The sequence below is a fragment of the Miscanthus floridulus genome, chromosome 7 (assembly GCF_019320115.1).
Source record: "Miscanthus floridulus cultivar M001 chromosome 7, ASM1932011v1, whole genome shotgun sequence".
NCBI lineage: Eukaryota > Viridiplantae > Streptophyta > Magnoliopsida > Poales > Poaceae > Miscanthus > Miscanthus floridulus.
Genome location: NC_089586.1, coordinates 134,422,220 through 134,444,039, shown reverse-complemented (window position 1 = coordinate 134,444,039; position 21,820 = coordinate 134,422,220). Strand labels below are relative to the sequence as shown.

Here is a 21,820-nt window from a genome sequence, read left to right as displayed (position 1 = left end):
CATAGAATGGTTAGCTAATGAACTAATCATGACTACTAATAAAACACATACATAAGGATTCACTACTAGTAATGCTTTTTGAAAAAAAGAAACCCAATAAACCATAAAGCTTATCACATCCTTTTGAGTCGGGAAATTATTCCCACTAGTCGGGTAAGTCCTGTGAGTACATTGTGTACTCAGGGTTTATTTACCCCTGTTATAGGTGCAGCTTGAGGAGTGGCTGTTGTGTGGAGGATTCTTCTAGTGGGCATAGATGGATCCTTGAATCTTATCGTTAGATGTTTATTTCAATTCCGCTGTTTAAATTTCGTACTCTAAACTTGGTATTGTATTAATGTATTTTTGAGAACTATTGTTGTATGAAATGGACTAAGTGATGTAAACTCATTCTCATTATTAGATCCTGGGTGAAAACATGGATTGTTTGAGTTCTCCCTTAGGGTGTGCTCGACGGAACCATCCGATGTAGCTTACTTTCAGGGTGCTTAGCGTCTGGTGAAAGATGAGTGCCAATAGAAGCGTGCTATTTCGGGCGGTTCTGCCACAAAAATGGTCATGGCGATGATCATGGCAATACCAATGGGGAGAGCCACGAGGGCCCACTCCTTGGTCCTCCTCCTCTGCTACCACCACCGCCTCCGATGACCCATGCCGAGATGTTGGCTGCCCGTTGTGAGTCAGCCTGTGCCTTTGAGATGTTGGCACAGGCTATTGGTGGCTTCGCCCGTGGAGGCCTCGGTGGCAATAGCGAGAACGAGGGTGGTGCCCATGGTCCTAAGAGGCCATGTTCCTATCAGGACTTCTTGGGGACACAACCGCCCAGGTTCACACTGACTGTAGAGCCTCTAGACGTAGAGCATTGGCTTCATATTCTAGAGCAGAAGTTTCAGCTGCTCAATGTGATGGATGAGCAGAAGGTGCGCTTTGCCGCACAGCAGCTTCTAGGATTTGCCAGTGCTTGGTGGGACACTTTCAATGCTATGCGGCCTATGGACCACCATGTGACTTGGTAGGAGTTTACCACTTCTTTCTATCAGTACTATATTCTTGCTGGTTTGTTGAATAGGAAGCTGTCTGAGTTTCTGGAGCTAAAGCAAGGAAGCATGATTGTGATGGAATATGTGAACAAGTTTAATCACATTGCACATTATGCTAGGACTCATGTGGATACTTATAAGAAGATGGACCATTTCAATCATGGTCTCTCTTGCATCTTGCAAGAGAAGCTGTATACCAGGGGCTATCAGACCTTTCGTGCTTTGATGAATGATGTCATTGCTATGGAGGGACTTCAGCATGAATCTCAGGCTGAGTGGAAGCGTAAGAGGGTGATCACTGGGTCTTCTAGTCACCCATAGTCACAGAAGGTACAGGTTGTGAGGAGGGTGTCCTATCACTCTCTGGGTGGACAATCGTCTCATTAGACTCAGTAGACTTACTAGGCACCTCTCACTCAGTACCGTTCACCTACTCAATAGGTGTAGCAGCCTCAAGGGTAGCAGGTTCTGCCTCATTAGGGACAGGGGAACAAGTTGGGTGCTTCTTTTAAGTGTGGCAAGGAAGGCCACTATGCTCATGAGTGCCCCAGAACAAGCTTACTCAGTCTTCTCAGCCTTCAGCCAACTCTCGTTTGGTCAAGAGGACTATCATCAGAAAGAAGGTGTCTATGAGCTGCTCGGGATATGTTAACTTCACTAAGGCTGAGAAGATCCCATAGGGAGAGCCTGTGATGGTTGGTATGTTCACCATTGATTCCCACCTAGCATATGTATTATTTGATTCTGGTGCATCACATTCATTCATGTGTATGGGGTTTGCACAAAGTCACAATATATCTATTATGGCTATTCCTATTGCCTATAGAATTAGAACCCCAAGTACGTAGTTGTGCATTAAAACTCGGATGGACATAGTGAGACTAGTGCTAGCCACTCACTCTTATCGTCTCCAGTTCATGGTGCTACCTGGGCAAGGCATAGATGCAATTCTAGGAATGAACTGGTTGAGAAGCTATGGGGTAGTCTTGAACCTTAGGCTAAGAATTGTTGAGTTGAAGCTTCCTTCTTTTGAGGATAGAATGTCTCTCCTTATGTCTTCAGTCCCCACCCTGCCAGTTGTTGCTCATGCTAAAGCTTCTCTGGACCTTTCTTCTATTCCTGTGGTCTATGAGTTTTTGGATGTCTTCCCCGAGAACCTACCTATGTTACCATCGAACCGGGATGTGGAGTTTGCCATTGAGTTAGAACCTAGTACTGCTCCTATTTTGTGGCGTCCTTACCGCATGGCTCCAAAGGAATTGGCTAAGATGAAGAAATAGTTAGAGGAATTGTTGGAGAAGGGATTCATCCATCCAAGTTCTTCACCATGGGGTTGTCCAGCTATTTTTGTGAAGAAGAAGGATGTCACTCTTTGGATGTGTGTGGATTATCGCCATCTCAATGCAGTAACCATTGAGAACAAGTATCCTTTACCTCGTATTGATACTTTGTTCGACCAGTTGGCTGGTGCCAAGGTGTTTTCAAAGATTGATCTTTGTTCTGGGTATTACTAAATTAAGATCCGGCCACAAGATATACCAAAGACAGCTTTCTCTACTAGGTATGGGCTCTATGAATACCTAGTCATGTCTTTTGGTCTCACCAATACTCTTGCATTCTTCATGTATCTCATAAATTCAGTCTTCATGCCGGGGTTAAACAAGTTTGTAGTGGTGTTCATTGATGACATATTGATATATTCTAAGAACAATGATGAGCATGCATGACATCTTCGCATAGTCTTGACTCAATTGCGAGAACACAAGCTGTATGCCAAATTCAGCAAGTGCGAGTTTTGGTTGGATCGAGTACAGTTCTTGGGACATGTCCTGACACCTGAAGGCATCTCTGTGGATCCTGGCAAGGTGCGGGATGTGTTAAATTGGAAATCTCCAAAGTCAATGCATCAGATTCATCAGTTCCTTGGTCTTGCTGTTTATTATTGGAGATTCATCCCTGAGTTTTCACCAAGTTGCTCTAGAAGGATGTCAAGTTTGTGTGGAGTCCAGCTTGTGAAGAAGCTTTCCAAGCCCTAAAGAAGTTTCTTACCTCTGCTCATGTTCTTGCCCAACCAGATATTGATAGGCCGTTTGATATGTATTGTGATGCCTCTAGGACTAGACTGGGATGTTTGCTTATGCAAGACGGACGTGTGATCTCTTATGCTTCACGTTAACTAAAAAAGCACAAGTTGAATTATCCCACCCATGGTTTAGAGCTGGCTGCAGTTGTGCACGCTCTAAAAATTTGGAGACATTACCTGTTGGGAAATAAAGTGCATATCTACACGGATCATAAGTCTCAAATATATTTTCACTCAATCCGAGTTGAACATAAGACAACAGAGGTGGCTTGAGTTAATCAAAGATTATAATTTAGACGTTCGGAAAAGCTAATATGGTAGCTGATGCCTTAAGTCGGAAGTCGTATCAAGTTGATGAAGAATCTTTGTCTCTCAACCATTCTAAGGTGTTAGCCCATATTTCTCTAGTCTCAGATCTACTTGAGCAAATTATTATAGAGCAAAGGCAAGATGCTTTGGGAATTCCTCATATCAAGAAGCTAATCGCCGAAGGACGTGGTCCTCATTTTAGTATTGATGATCAAGGTGTGGTGAAGTTCAAGAATCGATTGTTGGTTCCCTCAAGTCATGAGCTTAGGAGAAAAATTTTGGATGAAGCTCACAACTCCAAATTATCCATTCATCCAGGAAGTAACAAGATGTATCATGATTTGCGTCACTTGTATTTGTGGCAAAATATGAAACAGGATATTACCAAATACATCTCAGAATGTGACATTTGTGGAAGGGTTAAGGCAGATCATATGCGTACGCCTGGATTTCTATAGCCCTTGCCTATCCCTGTTTAGAAATGGGAGAATATTTCCATGGACTTTGTTGTGGGTTTGCCCTGCACGACAAAGGGGTATGACTCTATTTGGGTCATTGTGGATCGCCTTACCAAGTCCGCTCATTTCCTCTCGGTGGATACAAGGTATTTAGCCAAGAAGTATGCCAAGTTGTATTTTGATTGGGTTGTGACCCTACATGGAGTTCCCCTTACCATTGTTTTCGATAGAGGGTCAGTCTTTGTCTCTCATTTCTGGGAGCAACTCCAGAAATGTCTTGGTACTCGTATCCTCAGAAGTTCAGCTTATCACCCGCAAATTGATGGTCAAACAGAAAGGGTCAATCAAGTACTTGAAGACATGTTGAGAGCTTGTGCCATTTCTTATCCAGAAAAATGGGACAAATGCTTGACTTTAGCTGAGTTTTCCTATAACAATAGCTATCAAGAGAGCATTCGAATGCATCTTTTGAGGCTTTGTATGGCAAGAAATGTAAGACACCTCTTAACTGAGTGGAAGTGGGTGATCGTGTTTACTTTGGACCTGATTTTATCAAAGAAGCAAGAGAACATGTCAGTGTTATTCAGAGTCATTTGAAAGCGGCTTAGAACCGTTAGAAAGCTTATGCGGACAAGAGGAGAAGACCTTTGCAGTTTGAAGTTGGTAACCATGTGTACCTAAAGGTATCCTCGATGAGAGGTGTGCATCGGTTTGGAGTTCATGGAAAGTTAGCTCCTCGTTATGTTGGACCTTATAAAATTTTGGAGCGGTGTGGTTCTGTTGCTTATCGTCTCCAACTCCTGGATATTTTATCAGCCGTCCATAATGTCTTTCATGTTTTCCAGTTAAAGAAGTGTCCACGGGTTCCCGATGAAGTGGTGGAAATTGAAGGACTCCCTCTCCAACCTAATCTTTATTATATTGAGTATCCAGTCAAAATCTTGGATGAAAAAGAGAGAGTCACAAGGAACAAAGTGGTAAAATTCTATAAAGTCCAGTGGCAAAATCATTCGGAGGACGAAGCAACTTGGAAACAGGAGAGTTATATTTTGGAGCATTATCCCCATCTTCTCCCTGAAGTATCAAGGTAATGGTTTAAGTTAAAAGTTACTTCTTATCCCTTTTCCCACATGAAATCTTGGGACGAGATTTTGTTTAAGGGGGAAGAGCTATAACACCCTCGGTGTTACGCCCTAAACAAATTACTAAAACATGTCATGAGCATCATATTTATGTGATAACGCATGTGGTAGAATGTGTGGATGAAATTTTTTTTTGTAACTTAAGATGATCAATAAAAATGTTAAATGAAAAGCTACTCCATAATTCATGTATATCAAGTAGGGTTGAAAACTAATTTTTATTGAACAAAAACACTATAGAATATATATGTAGCACTTAAATAAAGTTTGGAGTATGGACTTCATAGATGGCAATGAAATCCTTGCTGTTGAAAACTAACTTCGCTAGCTAATGCTTCTAATGGCCTAGAAATGCAACTTCGAATCAAGTACAGCTCAAAGACTTAGAATATTTTCAAATTTATAGACAGCAAGACAATGCCATGTTTGGTAATTTATTTTGTGAAATCAAGTTAAGGGATGGTGTCGTGTTTTAGCTCGGGTTGGTAGCCTCATATGCCATCTTGAGCATGGTGAAGATGGTTTAGGTCTAGAAGCAACTGTTTAGTTGTTATAGACGCTTTAAAATTCATGCCAAACATGACTTCGGGCTAGTTCACCGGGTGAGCACGGTCACCAGGTCTTGAGGGCATGACGTCACCATGCCGACTTGCTCTACACGTGCTTATGCTACCGCGTGTGGCCGACTGTGACTACCCTGTCCTAGCCGCCGCTAGCTCTACCGCGTGGAGCCGCCGCTGCTCCTCGCACGGCCGAGCGTCATGGCCGCCTGCCTCGCCGCACTGCCAACCCGCCTCATGCCGTAATGCAGCTACTACAGGTGCCATCGTCTCACCATTACGTCTGTGTCTCCCTCTACACCCCTACCCCGCTGCTGGCCTGGTTTGGTGCTCACTACTACAGCGTGCACATGGTGGAGCTCACCGTCGCCTTGCCATTTATGGCACTACAGCCGCACGGGCCATGCCGGTGAATGGATGCACGTGCTTGTCCGATTGCATCCACGTGTGTGACACCTTGATCGCACCAATCACATCCCGTCAAGGCGAGGCCGTGATGAGCCCACCTGCCGGCCCCGTGTCTCCCTTTCTCTCTGCTAACCGTCGTCGAGCCACGCCACCAAATTACCCAGTGATCGATCACCTCCATTCAATTCATCACATCCATGGCTTCACCATCACATCCTCTCACTGCCTGGCCCCACCCAGCCATGAAGAAGGCACTGCCAAGCTCCAATTTGGAGCTTTTCCCCACCACCGTGCCATAATGGGCGTGCTCGGCCATGGTCGATGGCAGCCCTCCTACCGCCCATCCCGAACCAATTCACCTGCACCACTAGCTTCGCATTGACTCCCTCTTCACTCTGTGTGCCTTAGCTGAACCGCTACCGCCTCCCCATCATCGCTGACGGGACCGTGCCACCGCACGGCTCGACCGCACATGGCCAGCCGTTCTCCGTCACCCTCTTCTCCACCCACCACCTTGGCTAGGTCCATGGTAGTCTTCTGATGCTGACTCGCTAGCCAGTTAGGTCCTTAGGTGCTCTGATTCACTACGGCCATGGCGGATGGCCACGCGCCACCACAGCTAACTCTAGCGTGTCCCACCGCCCCGCGTTGCTGCTCAGCGTAGGTGGTGGGACCATAGTTGAATGTCGGCCTAACTGACGAGCCAGTATAGGTCTCTGGTGGCCGGCGCGGCCACCCTATGCCACCGCTCGCCGTGCCGCCAGGCACGGGTTTGCCAGGGGTGCGTGTGGGGGAATTCTAGGGAAGCCAAGGGGATAAGTGAGAAGATCTGAGCGAGAAGAAAATAGTGTTAGTACTTAGTTGTAAATTGGGAGGAGTTCGAGGTCTCTTTTGCAAAATCACCAGCACGCGCAAGCTTTCCCCGGTGCGGGCCGTTTTTTGCGTGGGCCAGTGTCCGCGTGGGCCGTATCTACGGGCCGCCATGCGAGCGCATGCTAGGTCACGTGTGTCGGCTGCACGAAAGATTCACTTTTTTCCCAAGGAATTAGAAATGGTTTTCTAATTTAATTTCTAAGCTGATCTTTGGTAATTAATATAAAATCATGTAGGTGTCTAAAAATTATGAAACAAATTTTGTTAGGTTCCTAAAATTGTGATCTATCTATTGGTGTATTTAGTTCATACTTATATGTGTTGATATTAGGAGTTATTAAATCATTTGAGAATACTTAATAATATTAAGTTAATTATTGTAGGAATTTTTGTGGTAAATTGGTGATAGTTTTAGTCCTAAAATTTGTATGGTAGCTTCATTGTATTATTATGTGCTCACTGTAATTTTTGTAGCCTTAGAATAGACTAAGCATTAGGGTAGTTAAATGCCCTTTGTTTCAATATACATTAAATCACTAGTAGAAATAAAGATATATCCTTAATTTGCCAAGCTAATAGTTTGTTAGTTAAACCCAACACTTTGTTTGATGAAGATGATAGTTAGCTTAGTATCTTAGTTATTAGAGCTAGCTTAGTAGCTTGGTGACATGACCGTGCCACCGCGGTGCGCCGCTTCATGGCTCGGTCGCACGTGGCCAGCCCTTCTCCAGTACCCTCTTCTCCACCTACCTCCTCGGCAGTTCCACGATAGTCTACTTATGCTCACTCGCTAGCCAGTTAGGTCTTTAGGTGCTCTGATTCATCGGGGCAGTCACGCCACCGTCGTGGATGGCCACGTGCCGCCACTGCTAACTCCAGCGCGTCCTGCCACCCCGCATTGCTGCTCGGCGTAGGTAGTGGGGCCATAGTTGAATGTTGGCCTGACAGACGAGCCCGTGTGAGTCTCTGGTGGCCGGCGTGGCCACTCCATGCCATCGCTCGCCACACCGCCAGGCACGGGTTAGCCAGGGGTGCACACGGGGGAATTCCAGGGAAGCCGAGGGGTAAAATGAGAAGGTCCGAGAGAGGAGAAAATAGTGTTGGTACTTAGTTATAAATTGGAAGGAGTTTGAGGTCTCTTTTGCAAAATTGCCAGCCAGCACGAGCTTTCCCTGGCACGGGCCGTCTCCACGTGGGTCGGTGTCCACGTGGGTCGTATCTATGGGCCAGCATGCGAGCGCGCGCGCTGGGCCGCGCGGGAGATTCACTTTTCTTTCTAAGGAATTAGAAATGGTTTCCTAATTTAATTTCCGAGCTGATCTTTGGTCATTAATATAAAATCATGTAGGCGTTCAAAAATTGTGAAACAAATTTTGTTAGGTTTCTAAAATTATGATCTATCTATTGGTATATTTAGTTCAAACTTATATGTATTGATATTAGGAGTTATTAAATCATTTAGAATGCTTAATAATATTAAGTTAATTATTGTAGGAATTTTTGTGGTAAATTGGTGATAGCTTTAGTCCTAAAATTTTTATGGTAGCTTCATTATATTATTATGTGCTCACTGTAATTTTTGTAGCCTTAGAATAGACTAAGCATTAGGGTTGTTAAATGTTCTTTGTTTCAATATGCATTAAATCACTAGTAGAAATAAAGATATATCCTTAATTTGCCAAGATAATGGTTTGTTAATTGAACCCAACACTTTGCTTAATGAAGATGATAGTTAGCTTAGTATCTTAGTCATTAGAGCTAGCTTAGTAGCTTGGTGTGCGTATTCTTATTTTAAGAGTTATTGTTGCCTAAATGCTAAAGGGTTCCATCATCATCGCATGCATGCAGAGAATGAGTTGGTGAAGATAGTGACCACAAACGATCGTGAGTTCGAGGAAATCATCGAGGAATACGAGGAGGAGGTCCTCGTGAGGGAGGAGGTCCTATAGCCACCACCGACTGACTCGGCTGACACCGCACCTGCCCAAGGCAAGCCCCGATGTATAACCCTTATTTTTTATAATCACTATATGTATATATGTGATGTGCATTTATGTTATAGGAATTTTATGGAAACCATATACATAGATATATCTGTCCTATGAGTCTTACTAGTGCAGGTTCGAGCAACTGCTATGCTTAGGTTTTTTGTAGGACTTGGCTATGGTCTTGCACCATAGTAAGAATTGGAATATGGAAGATGGTAAATTGGTTCTAATTGTTACACCCTTGCTTGAAAGTAGAATAGGTGCTTACCTAGAATGGTTAGCTAATGAAGTAATCATGACTACTAATTAAACTTCATCTTAAGGACGTACTTCTAGTAATGCTTTTTGCAAACAAAACGAAAACAACAAACCCATATTGCCTACCATACCCCTTAGAGTCAGGAAACTATTCCCACTAGTCGGGTAAGTCTTGCGAGCACATTATATACTTAGAGTTTATTTTGCCCTATTGTAGGTACAGCTTGAGGAGTAGCTCTTGTGTGGAGGATTCTTCTGGTGAGCATAGACGGATCCTTGTATCGTTTCCGCTAGATGTTTATTTTCATTCCGTTGTTTAATTATCACAGTCTGAACCTTGGTATTATAATAAATAATTTTCAAGAACTCTTGTTGTATGAAATAGACTAAGTATTGTAAGCTCGTACTCATTATTGGATTCTAGAGGTAAAACATGGATTGATTTGAGTTCTCCCATGGGGTGTGCTCGACGGAACTATTTGATTGTAGCTAACTTTTAGGGTGCTTAGTGTCTAGTGGAAGACGAGCGCATTCGAAAGCGTGTTTATTTCGGACGAGTCTGCCACAACGATGGGATGCGGTGGAGGAGCTCTCGGTGCCCCTCTCTGGGTTGCCTTGCTCCCTGTGCAGAGCGGAGGTGGATGGAATGGAATGGAGTGTCTGGAGATCGATCTGGGATCCGGCCCCTCCTCAGTCTGACTTTATCTCTTATATAACGAGATAGGTCGGGTACATGGCAGTTTGGGGGAACTAGTCTATGGTCTACGTGCGCCGAAGTCTAGGAGGGTCTTACAGCGGTGTGTGCCGTGGACCATGGTAGTGTCTAGGAGCCGAAGAAGCCTTGGGCGTTGTCTGGCTACTCTATTCTAACACTCTGCGTGTCAGGCTGTGTCGGCTTGGATCGGCCTCCCCCAGATGGACCGTCTAGAGTCTTCTTGGTGGCGAAGGAGGTCAGCTCCAAGGGCTGACACGTCGCCCCGAAAGCCTCCGAGCCCCGAGAGGCCGAGGGAAAGCTTTGTCTTCTTGTGTCACGCCCCGGACGTGACCCTGTCGGGGGAGCAATTGTAGGGCCGTGCTAGGGAGCGGCGCTAGGGAGCTCTCGAGCATCGGTAGCTTGGGGCTTGTCTTCTTGTGCCTGGGCCTTGGCTGGCGTCGTTTGCCAGGCAGGAGCCAAGGGCCGGGCCAGGATGCGCCATAGATCGGATGCCCAGGGCTTGGGCGAGCCCAAGAACCCTAGGTGGAGGTCGCGGCCAAGTCAGGCTTGGCCGGATCTTTTTGCCAGAGGGTGCGCGCGAGCGTGCCAGATGGGCATAGCCCCCGAGCCCCCGGGCGATCCTGAAATGGTTTGGAGGTCTTCTTCGGTCGGGAACCATTGGACCTAAGGCATAACATACCTATATGTTAGGATCTCATCAGTCATCTTAAGGAGCCCTCCTCCGTAAATCTATTTTCAGAGGCGGGCACACTACAAGGCCCGTCTCTGTAAATACAAGCCCATCTTGCAAAAGCCCATATCATTCCTTGTACTGAGCTCATATATAAGCGAGATACTTAGGGTTTCTCTCCCTCACTCCCTCACTCCCTAGCCCCTCCCCACAACGGCCGCCATGCCCTCTGCCTCCCTCGAGCCCGCACCCCTCTCCTTCAAAATTCCTGACTCCCTCCCTCCCCATAGCCGGTGTCCCTGTCCCTCACTCCTGAGCCCGTCCCTCTCCCTCCTCCCCCGAGCTCCTCCCCTAGCGGCAGTCGTGCTCCCTCCTCCCCTGAGCTGCTCCACCAATGATGGCACTCCCCAAGCGGCGACCGGAGCGCTCTCCTCCCCGACCTGCTCCACTGGTGGTGGCGCTCCCCCATGGCTGGCGCGTCCTCCTCCCCGAGCTGCTCCACCGACGGCCGGCGCGGGGTTTGGCGGCGCGGGTCCACGGGCGGGGCGCGGCGAAGGTGGTCAGTTCTCCCTGTCTTCCTCTCTTCATCTCCCTCACTCATCCCTCCCTCCTCTTTGCAGATCAGCAGCCAGTCGGTCCTTCTCCGGTGACGGTGGATCCAGATCCGGCCACGGCGGGGCTAGACCCGGCCACGGTGGGTCCAGATCACTACAAGAAAACCTTCTTTCTATGACAAATAATCCTCATCACGGGGCAAATTTTTGTCATATAACATATCATAATATGACGCAAAACTCTTGTAGCGTCATAAAATCAGGACAGTCAGAACTATATATGACGGCACTATTTGTTTTATCACATAAAGGTACCAAGGGTCATCACAAAATGTAAATCCCCAGGAGCCGGTTGACGATAGCGTTTTTATGACCGTATGTGGAGTTTTATGTGACGGCTATAGAGCATTACTGATTGTTATTTCAAATATGACAGCCCCCAACGTCATGTCCCCCTAATAGGAGCTAGACCCTTGACCCCTGTCAGTTGACCAGTTTCATTTGCTCCCCATCTCCTCAACTGACGACGGCGGCCTCTGGGCAGAGCAAGCGCGCAGATCTGCTACAGTCCGACCCACGGAGCGCGGATCTCCGGTGACCTGCGGTGACTCGAGCTAGATGCGGCAGCGGGCTCGATTGGGCTCGACCCTGAGCTCGATTGGGCTTTTTTATTTTTTTAAAACGATTAACGGAGTCGGAGACCCCTAATGCGCCAGCCTCCGTTAATGGATTAACCGAAGCGGGCAGGACAAACCGCCTCCGTAAAATCACGATTAACCGTGGACCTTTGATTGGAGGCGGTTGCAATGCCCGCCTCCATTAACCTTTTTTGTCCGCCTCTAATAAGATTTCTGTAGTAGTGAGCGGAGAGAATAATGGGAGGAGAAAAAAACCGAAAGAGGGGGGGGGGGGGGCACTCGTGCGGTTAGGACAATTAAGCTGGTTACATAATAACTAAACGGATTGTGGCTGAGAGATTTATGTAAAAGTTGTGTCATCTATTCTAATATATCCTATCGTTGGGCATACAAACGCTCGTGGTTTAACTCATATGAAAACTTAAGTTGTGAGTTCAGGTCACATACGAATCAGAAGAAACACGAGAGCACGCACTTTGAAAAATAAAAAAGAGGAACAAAGAATCACGTCACTTTAATATTAGATATAAATATGATATGAATATCGATAGATGGATAGATAGAGAAAATGAAGGGCCCGGCCACCGACTTGTGATGCATCGTGCGATGATGCCCCGATTACGTTGGGGACTGCAGGATGGCTCGGTCCAGATGCAGATATATGTTGCGCGCATGGTCCAGCAGCAGGAGCAGCTAGCTGCACCTACATGTCATGTCATATATAACAAATTAGGCCTTGTTTAGCAAGTTTTTTCACTTTCTCTGTCGCATCAAATTTTTGGACACATGTATGGAGTATTAATATAGATACAAAAATAACTAATTACACAGTTTGATTGTAAATTACGAGACGAATCTTTTGAGCCTAGTTAGACCATGATTGGACAATAATTATCAAATACAAACGAAAATACTTCAGTGCCCAATACTGATTTCTAACCTCGATGTAAACAAGGCCTTATTAATGGACATGAGTAACGAGAGAGATAGAGAAGAGTGCGAGAGGAGCTGGCATAGTGCATGAGCGCGCACATGTACCGCAGGTTGCAGGCAGCAGGCGGGCCGGGGCTCCTCCTAGTCCTAGCTCCTCGGATGCATGCTAATGTCTGTTTTTACCGGCGGTTTGGTAGGGATTCTCTGCCGCTCCGGGAGCTCTTTTGCGGCTCTCACAGCCAAACGCTAAAAAACGGAAGGGCTCCGAGCGAGGAGCTCCTGAAATCGCGCTGAGACAGACGAGGAGAGAGGAGCGAGGAGCGAGGAGCGGGAAGGGACGACGTCGCGGCGCGCGGCGAGGGGCGTAGGCGGAGAGGCCGCGCAAGGACCAGCGGAGATGGTGCGAGGATGGCTGGCCGCGGAGGCGCACGGAAGGGCTCTGGCCACAAAGGCAGGGCACGGAGGCGCATGCGGGGAGGGAGTGAGGGAGGGCGTACGGGCGGGTAGGGCGGAGCCGGCGCGGGCGGAGATGCGGGGCGTACGCGAGCGTCGAGGGAGGAGATAAGGTTTGAAGGAAGAGATACGGTTTGCTTCGTTACACGTGACGGCTGTGAGAAGAAAGGGTGGAAGAGAGAAAAAGAGAAAAGAAAAGAAAAAAAGAGAAAAAAAAGATTATTATGATATTTCGTTCTTTTGGAACTACCCAAACAGTAGCTGTTTTTTATCAAATGGTCTAAAAAAAACTTGGTTTTAACTCCTCAAATAAGCCGTAACTGAGATGAACCCGTAACCGAAACTGTTTTAGCGGGAGCCGAAGATCTACGAGCCCTAGATGTACTGTGTGCAAGTGTACTGCATGCATGGCAATGCAAGCTGCAAAGCATTTGTACCTTTCTTTCTGTGCAGAGGCCAGGGTATATTATATAATATATATACTGTATATGTATGCTGGCCAGCTGTACAAGGCATGGGTAGCTTTTGCATTTGCACGACACCGACCAGCGGTAGCTAGCTTAGCTAGTAGCTACCTAGAGCTCTTCTTCTCCATCCACCCCAGTCGTCCAACAGTCCACACCGGCCGGCCTGCACTGCAAATCTGCAATGGCGGCGCCACTTGCTGCATCAGCAGAGGCGGCTCTTCTTCTCCTAGTATTATCGGTTCTCGCTGCGGTGGCGCTGAGATGCGGCGATGCGCTGAGCCTGGATTTGTACGACGAGAGCTGCCCGGAGGCGGAGGCGGCGGTGACGGTGGCCGTGCGGCAGGCCATGGCCAACGACCGCACCGTGGCGGCCGGGCTCCTCCGAATGCATTTCCACGACTGCTTCGTCAGGGTACGTACGTCCATCGATCTCTTTCCTTGCATGCATTGCATTGCTCTGCTGTCTCGATCTGAAATCCGGCAGGCCGGCCGGCAAATATAATGGCATGCACGCTGACGACGCAGGGCTGCGACGGCTCCGTTCTGCTGGACTCGACGGCCAACGTGACGGCGGAGAAGGACGGCCCGCCCAACGTGTCGCTGCACGCCTTCTACGTCATCGACAACGCCAAGCGAGCCTTGGAGGCCCTCTGCCCCGGCGTCGTCTCCTGCGCCGACATCCTCGCGCTCGCCGCAAGGGACGCCGTCGCGCTGGTATGTACTTGTACTGTAATGCATGTAAAGATGCTGCTGGAGTCGCCCTGTTCGCTTCAATTAATAGACCGACTTATTAGTTAACTTTTTTTCCTCTCACAACAAACAGCATTAGCTAGTTTATCAGCCGCAAAAATTATCAGCCGAACAGCTCATGCAGCTGATGTACTAAATTTGTTTTAAATTATAGTTTGTTTGACTTTTTTAACCCTAAGTTTGACCACTCGTCTTGTTAAAAAATTTATACAAAATATCATTTCTTTTGTTGTGGCTTGCTTTATTAACAAAATTCTTCAAGAATGACTTAATTTTGACCATATTTATATAAACTTTTTGAATAAAACGAGGGATCAAAAAGTTAAACGAACTATAATTCAGAACGGTGGGAGTACTAGGCCAGAGCCTAGAGGATATATAGTACGTACTGTAGTGGTCGGGTATGTACTACGTAGTACAATGTAGGAGTAGTACACAGTACTAGTACTTAGCTTGCATGCATTGGGTGGGTAAATTATATTAACACGGCTGGTCAGCATGCAGTCTTTTGTCATCATGCTCTCAAGTCTGAACGAACCAATGCAACGATCGAGTCACATGCTTGCGTCTCTAGCCATCGAGCTGCATCGACCGAGCTGTCGTCTTTAACTTGTCGTAACGTGCTCGGAGTCTCGCTCGATGTGTCTCGATCCTCGACCAACAGCACAGGTATGCAGATGCAGCAGCCACAGCAGGGTGGGTGGTCACGCACTCTGTTCTGTTGTCGTACGTGCACTCACTCATGCTGCATGTACTCCTACATGATGATCCCCAAGTACAGATTAATTATTTATTGCATTTATTTTGCTGAGTGCTGACCATCGAGCACGCAACGCAACGCGTGCAGTCCGGTGGTCCGTGGTGGGTGGTGGCCGTGGGCGGCGGGACGGGGCGCTTGTCCCTGGCCAACGAGACGACGGCGCCTGCCGGGGCCGACGGCCAGCTTCGATCAGCTGAAGCAGGCGTTCCACGGCCGCGGGCTGTCCACCAAGGACCTGGTGGCGCTGTCGGGCGCCCACACCCTGGGCTTCGCGCACTGTTCCTCCTTCCAGAACCGCATCCGGGTCCCCGCCTTCCAGGGCGCCGCCGACCCTTCCCTGAGCCCCTCCTTCGCCGCCGCCCTCCGCCGTGCGTGCCCCGCCAACAACACCGTCCGGGCCGCCGGGTCCGGCCTGGACGCCACCTCCGCCGCCTTCGACAACACCTACTACCGGATGCTGCAGGCCGGCCGGGGCCTGCTCTCCTCCGACGAGGCGCTGCTCACGCACCCCAAGACGCGCGCCTTCGTCGCGCTCTACGCCGCGTCGCAGGAGGCCTTCTTCAGGGCCTTTGCAAAGTCCATGCTGCGGATGGCCGCGCTCAACGGAGGCGACGAGGTGCGAGCCAACTGCAGGCGCGTCAACTCATCATGATCCGGCCCATCCCATCAGATCCATCGCCTATATACGTTGTATTGTACGTGCCTAAGCTGCTGTCTGTGTACCATTATATTCGTCAGTGTTTGACGATCAATCGCCGACCCAAAGCCAGAGGCCCATATGGGCTGGGCTGGGATAAAAAAAAACTACTTCGGTACGACTCTTTCAGAAAGTCGTACTAATCTTAATTCTTAAAGTAAACCCCACATTAGATTAAGAGCTAGTGTGATCTGTGGCATGTACATATATAATGCCCTTATGGGGGCCTAATTGCAAACCAGCCCTATATGCAACAAAAATATATGTAAAATGTGTTTGTTGTTTGATTGTGTTCCATACTTTTGTCCAGGCGAACCATCCGATAGAATCACAGCGAAAGCACTAAGATCCAATCCCAAGTTTGTCGAGAACAGATCGGACCAAAGCTTCGTGGAAAGAATTGTTGTTCCTAAGAACCTCTAGAACACATGTACAAAAGCTACATTGGTGGATTTTGTGCAAGTGTGAGCTTTACTAGGCCAATAATGGCTAACCTACCATATATTTAGGGATGAAACCTATGGTTAATTAAGCCTCTAAGGTTGGCCAAAAACTCACTCAAACTCGATCAAAACCCAAGCTTGGGTCCTCGGTTGGTGTAGGGGGGTCTGAGTGGACTCCTTCACCATCGATGCTAGCTAGACAGGGGGAGCATTCCCTGTTCCACCCGAGCAAGGGGTGATGCAGCTCATGAAGTCTTCTTGGCAGCCTCCTTCTCCTTTCTCTTCCCCTTCCTCCTCCATTCTTGGTTTTTGGCTTGAGAGAGAGAGAGAGAGACAGAGAGAGAGGTTTGTGTTATTGGTTCTTGGAGGTGACTGGTTGAGTGTGCGTTGACATGTGGGCCAAGACATAGGTGAGTTGGATAGCTCAAAGGTTGCATGTGCTAGGTCTCATTTTATGTCCTAGCGAACTGTACGGTGCCCATGTTAGACCGTTTGTTAGAGCACTACTCTGATTGAACATCTAACTCAACTGGTACATCACCTATCAAACCATCTTCCAAAAGCCATTCAACAACTCAACTGGATTGTACATTATCATTGCATAGAAAATGCCCGCTTTAGTAATACTTAGCATTTAGATTTTGCAAATAAGATTTTTTTATGATGCAAGACTCTTGATAATCATGCTTAACAATGACAAATGCATATTGGGTCATTAAAAAACTATTTTTTCTAATTATTTTGTTATATTAGATAGAAAAAGAGGGCCATGCTATAACGCTACTCCAGTACTTGGTGCATGTAGTAAGGGTTTGTTTGGGACAACTCCAAGTGCTCCAGATAAGAAAAAAACAACTTCAAATTCGATTTTTTACCCAACACTTTAGCTTATAAGATCCAAATCCATAAAAACTCTAGATCTGGGCGCAAGATCCATGGATTTCTTGGAGCACCTCAAAGAGATGCTCCAAAAACTCATGAATCTCCACAGCTGGCCAAAATTACCCACCATATCACTCATTACACAATGGAAATCTATTCCAATATGTTTGGGAACCGGTTCTGTAGTCTATTCCAGTACGCTTGGGAAACGGATTATGTACCATTTGTTGGACGCACGTGATATTCTGACTCATATATCATATAAAGTATATATAGTGAGTTTGAGTCACGGATGTGATAGTAAACCAATTATGACTCTTATCTCTAGTTCAGCATGTACTATTACACTTAGTAAAATCGGGTAGGACTCTTGTACCATTAATCTTAGTAAACCGACCAAAACTCTTATATGCTAGAAGAGTTGAGGAACTATTAATTGAGAACCTATAATGATCGGCAGTCACTGCTAACAAGCATCCATATGTTAACGACTAAGCTAGATATCTATAGGAAGTTGTTGATGGACTCCTCAAGCTCATTCACGACGGCCTTCCAGCCGGCATGCGTCGGGTTGATGTCGCCCCAAGTAGTAGTATTTCTTATCCGGTGTGGGGCACAAGACGTACATGGCGTCGCCGTCCTCCATCTGGCCACAGTGTCCACTCTGGTCGTAGATCTCGCAGCAATATGGATCCAGCTTAATTATGCTTGAACTTCTTCGATTGGAAAGAACCTGCGATTTGGATTGGAGTTTTTAGCTAGTGTTCAGTTGACAGAGTTGAAAAAAAATATTTTTTATAGCTAAACGTTGTACTATGTAGTATGTACCGGAACCGGAGGTGAGGCGCTTGAACATGGTTGCCAATCGAGGTTGAATTCATCTTTAAACACCGTCTGGCTGCCGCAAGTGCTGTAGTCGCTGGACCTCGACAGCCACGGCGTGCAGCCGATAGGGGGCAGCGTGCTCAACATCACCTTCTCCACATCCAAGTCCATCAGCTGCTCCACGGCGTCTGCGATCTTGTTTGTCACGTCTTGGGCCATGGCATTAATCTCGGAGCTGGTCATTTCTTGTTGACGCGTGCAAAGCCGTGTTTGCCGAAGAAGGCGATGAGCGCAACAGAATCGGTGAGGTCTTTGTCGATGATGTCGTGCCTGACCAGCCTCGAAACTTGTCGACCTGAGTGCCGAGCTTGGGCGCCTCGTGCATGCCCTCCACGACGCCGCCGCCCGCCGCCGACGAAGTTCATGCCGGACGGGTCGATCCCGTCTTGCTCCCTATTCCTTTCCACCAGAGGAGACTCGTCCAGCCCCAGAATCCTCGCTGCACGTACCCAAGAAATCAGGCAGGACCAATCCGTTGGAGATAATATGTTGCCTAATTTCTATTTGTATTTTTCCTATTTGAGTTAGGATTCCTATTTAGCTTACTTACGATCAGAGAGATCTATTTGGATTAGGATTCCTGTAACTATCTTGGTTACCTTAAGAACTTCTGTCCAATACGTATCATATAAAACATGGGAGTTGTAGAGATACAAACAATTTTCATATTGTATGGAGTTAGTTAGGGGAAGACGGACAAAAAAATAGATGGACGAAAAAATGGCTGAAAATTTTCTCTCTTTATTATTAGGGAGGGATAGATGTTTCCGTTGCCAAACCCACTATGCCGTGCTCCGAGCCTGACGAAGAGCTTCGATGTGCCGGACCTCCTTCCATGCGCCGCGCCACCCCGCTACACTTCTCTCCCCTCCGCGCCGTGTAGAGAGCCGTCAAGGAGGTCTGAAGGTGTTGTGATGGTCGAGCTCCATGCTTACGAGGAGCTCTGTCGGCCTCACTACTACAGAAGTTAACTGTAGGGGCGGCTCTAGAGCCTCTGTAGGGGCGGCTGCGCCATCCGCCCTTCCCAGGGCGTTCCTACAGAGGGTGCCTCTGTAGGGGCGGTTTCCTGACTACCCCTGCAGTGCCTCTATAGGGGTGGCTGGTGTTTTCAGCCGCCCCTACAGTGTCCTCTGTAGGGGTGGCTGTTAATATCAGCCGCCCCCTGTAGTGGACTTCTGTAAGGGCGGCTGTATCACCGAGCCGCCCCCTGCTGTGTGTATTTGTAAGGGTGGTTCAATCAAGAACCGCCCCTACAGTGGATTTTTTAGCAAAAAAAATAATTCAAATTCAAATCTGACCACATATATATATAATTCAAATTCGAATCTGACTGCTACAAATATACATATATACATCCACAAACACAAGACCATTATTTAGAACATCATCACAAGTCATAATTCATAAAAGTCTATCATTACAACATAGTCCATTATGAAGTCCATCATTATAACATAGTCCATTAAGAAATCCGCAAGTCCACATGCAAAACAAAGTCCAAACCGTTCCAAAGTCTGATCCCAAACCATACCACAAGTCCATATTGTCATCAACGGCCTAGGGCTAGCCTATCAGTCTCACAAAGATGTTGGTATAGAGGATTACTACCTAAGTCGGAAAGAAGATGATGGTAAGTGCCTTTATGGTACAGAATCTGGTCCATTATGAAGTTGCAAAGGTTGCCGACCATCTCTAAGAGCTCGTCATCCTTGTATGGGTTTCTTCTCGTGTCTTTATCTTTCTCCAACTACAAGAGAACAAATTTTATGTTACTATATCACAACATATGCAAACTTTTCATACTACGAGGCGAAGAGGTTCAAACTTTACCAGATTAGGGTTTCTGTTGTATCCACCGATGGTACTTATCATAATACATGTGTAGTATCCACAATATAGACTCCCAGGCTTCTACTTGGGGCCCTGGTGTGTTTTGCATATGGAGATGTTAAGTAATGCTATTGATAGACACGTAATATATGGAGTACCAAAGTAAATACACTTACTGCACAGAGTTTTTGACATACAACTTTTCCTTCCTATTTGGATGATGCCTCCCCTTATGTTCCTGGACATAGTGCCTGAATGCCCTGTTCCAATGGTTTTAGCAAATGCAACTTGTTAGTATCCCACATTGAACCTTACGAGTATGTATACAAACATAGTAGCTAAAATAAGGATTGATCGATATGTATACGTCTTGACAATCGCTATGAAGTCTTTGTATGTATCGACTGGGAAATCTGCTGAATCAAAGACCCATGCCATGCTATGTGAGAGCCAGACGCCTATGCAAATCCAGTGATCGCTGCATGAATTTAGTCATAGAAGGAACACATAAGCTCTTTTGTATCGAACAAAGTATATTGAACAAAGCTAAGTATACAGTCGAAACTTACTTGAAGTGGTATGGTATCCATATAGTATCATGTTGTTGGAGATTTTTAAAACATAGGATAATGTATGCCGCAACCTTGAGGGACTCTTCCAATATTTTCTTGTTTCTGATGTCCTATTTCTCCTTAAGTGTCTTTCTAGCTCCTAGTTCTTTACAATCTAGTTGATGCTATAGGTGAAGGGTCTATATACCCGTGTTTCAGAGCTGGCCTCTTTCTCACAAAGTCCGCTTATATTCTACAAATCACGATGCGGGTTAGTTACAACAAAATCAAAAGATTACATTCATATCATATCGAGAGGGGCAAGGACTTACAGGCACCACACATGCGAATTAGATTCATTTCCATTCGTCCGAGGTGGAAGCATGCCTGGATATCCTTAAACTCAACGGCAATTTTCCCACCTAAGGCTCCAAATGTGCCGGCAGGGATCCATGCTTGTAAGATTTCTAGTTCTGTTATCTAAGCACGCAAGTACCAATCGTGGAACTTTCTCATTCCACGTGGCAAGCACTGTATGACTCGGTTTGGTAGTAAGTTCTTAGCCTTTTCATATTTATCCGAGCAATCATTTGACCATTTGAGGTTATCAATAGCTAGGATACTTGTTAAACTCCTTTGTGCAGTTTGCTAGTGGTGCCCTCCTCAGAAGCTGGTGCTCTGAATTCTTTTACTTGGTTCTTAGGCTTGAACTGGTCATGGGCCATCCACTTGTGCACCGATGAGACGTCATTAATGCCCACATACGATGGCCTATCTGATTGGGATTTTGTTTCGAGCTTCCCATTCGGTCACGTCCTTGTCAACTTGTGCATCACCTGCTCTAGGGGCCACTTGTTCTTCATGTATCGGCTGTTCATAAGGCAATTGCTATTCATGAGACACTTGTTGTTCATGTATCGGCTGCGCTTGTTGAGAAGGATGTTGCATCTCATCATGCCTTTGCTCGGTATGAGCTGGAGAAGGACGTGGCATGTCATCATGCCCATGCTCGGTATGAGGTGGAGAAGGATGTGGCATGTCATCATGCCCTTTGCTCGGTATGAGGTGGAGAAGTCTCTAGCATGTGGTGGTCATGGTCATGGGCCAGTGAGTATACCTCCCTGTCCTCGATGGGTCACTCCAGAGGATGAACTTCAGTTGAAGTTGGCGAAGACTCGGTCAATACAATGTCACGTCTATGCCAGAGGATGAACTGGTTCATGATGTCTCTGAGTAACACGAGCCCCTCGAGAGTAGGGTGTTCTATCTTCCAAGTCATGAACTCGGGCTTCACGGTATGCACCTCGACCCGAGTGTAGTCCTATGGGATGTCCCTATTGTGCCACGTGCCACCCGGAGGATGTGCCACGCTCGTTGCCACCTCAATGATCACGTTTTGCCTACCCATCGGAACCACTAATTTGCAACTAGTTGGCGCCCATATGCGATCGACGGGGGTTCCGGATTGCATTG

The 21,820-nt window shown here is 46.9% G+C and overlaps 2 protein-coding genes across 2 annotated transcripts; one reads left to right on the top strand and one right to left on the bottom strand.

The window, feature by feature from the left end:
- Positions 1-13,621: 13,621 nt before the first annotated feature.
- Positions 13,622-16,003, top strand: LOC136464908 (peroxidase 64-like). The gene is given in 4 exon segments (XM_066463857.1): positions 13,622-13,961; positions 14,075-14,263; positions 15,147-15,221; positions 15,223-16,003. Coding segments are annotated over 4 exon segments (984 nt in total). The 5' UTR covers positions 13,622-13,730; the 3' UTR covers positions 15,712-16,003.
- Positions 16,004-17,616: 1,613 nt separating this feature from the next.
- Positions 17,617-18,125, bottom strand: LOC136466346 (uncharacterized). The gene is made up of 2 exons (XM_066464714.1): positions 17,910-18,125; positions 17,617-17,814 (listed from the first exon to the last, which is right to left on the bottom strand). Exons 1-2 carry the CDS (start codon positions 18,123-18,125, stop codon positions 17,617-17,619), a joined length of 414 nt encoding a protein of 137 aa, XP_066320811.1.
- Between the last annotated feature and the right edge of the window lie 3,695 nt (positions 18,126-21,820).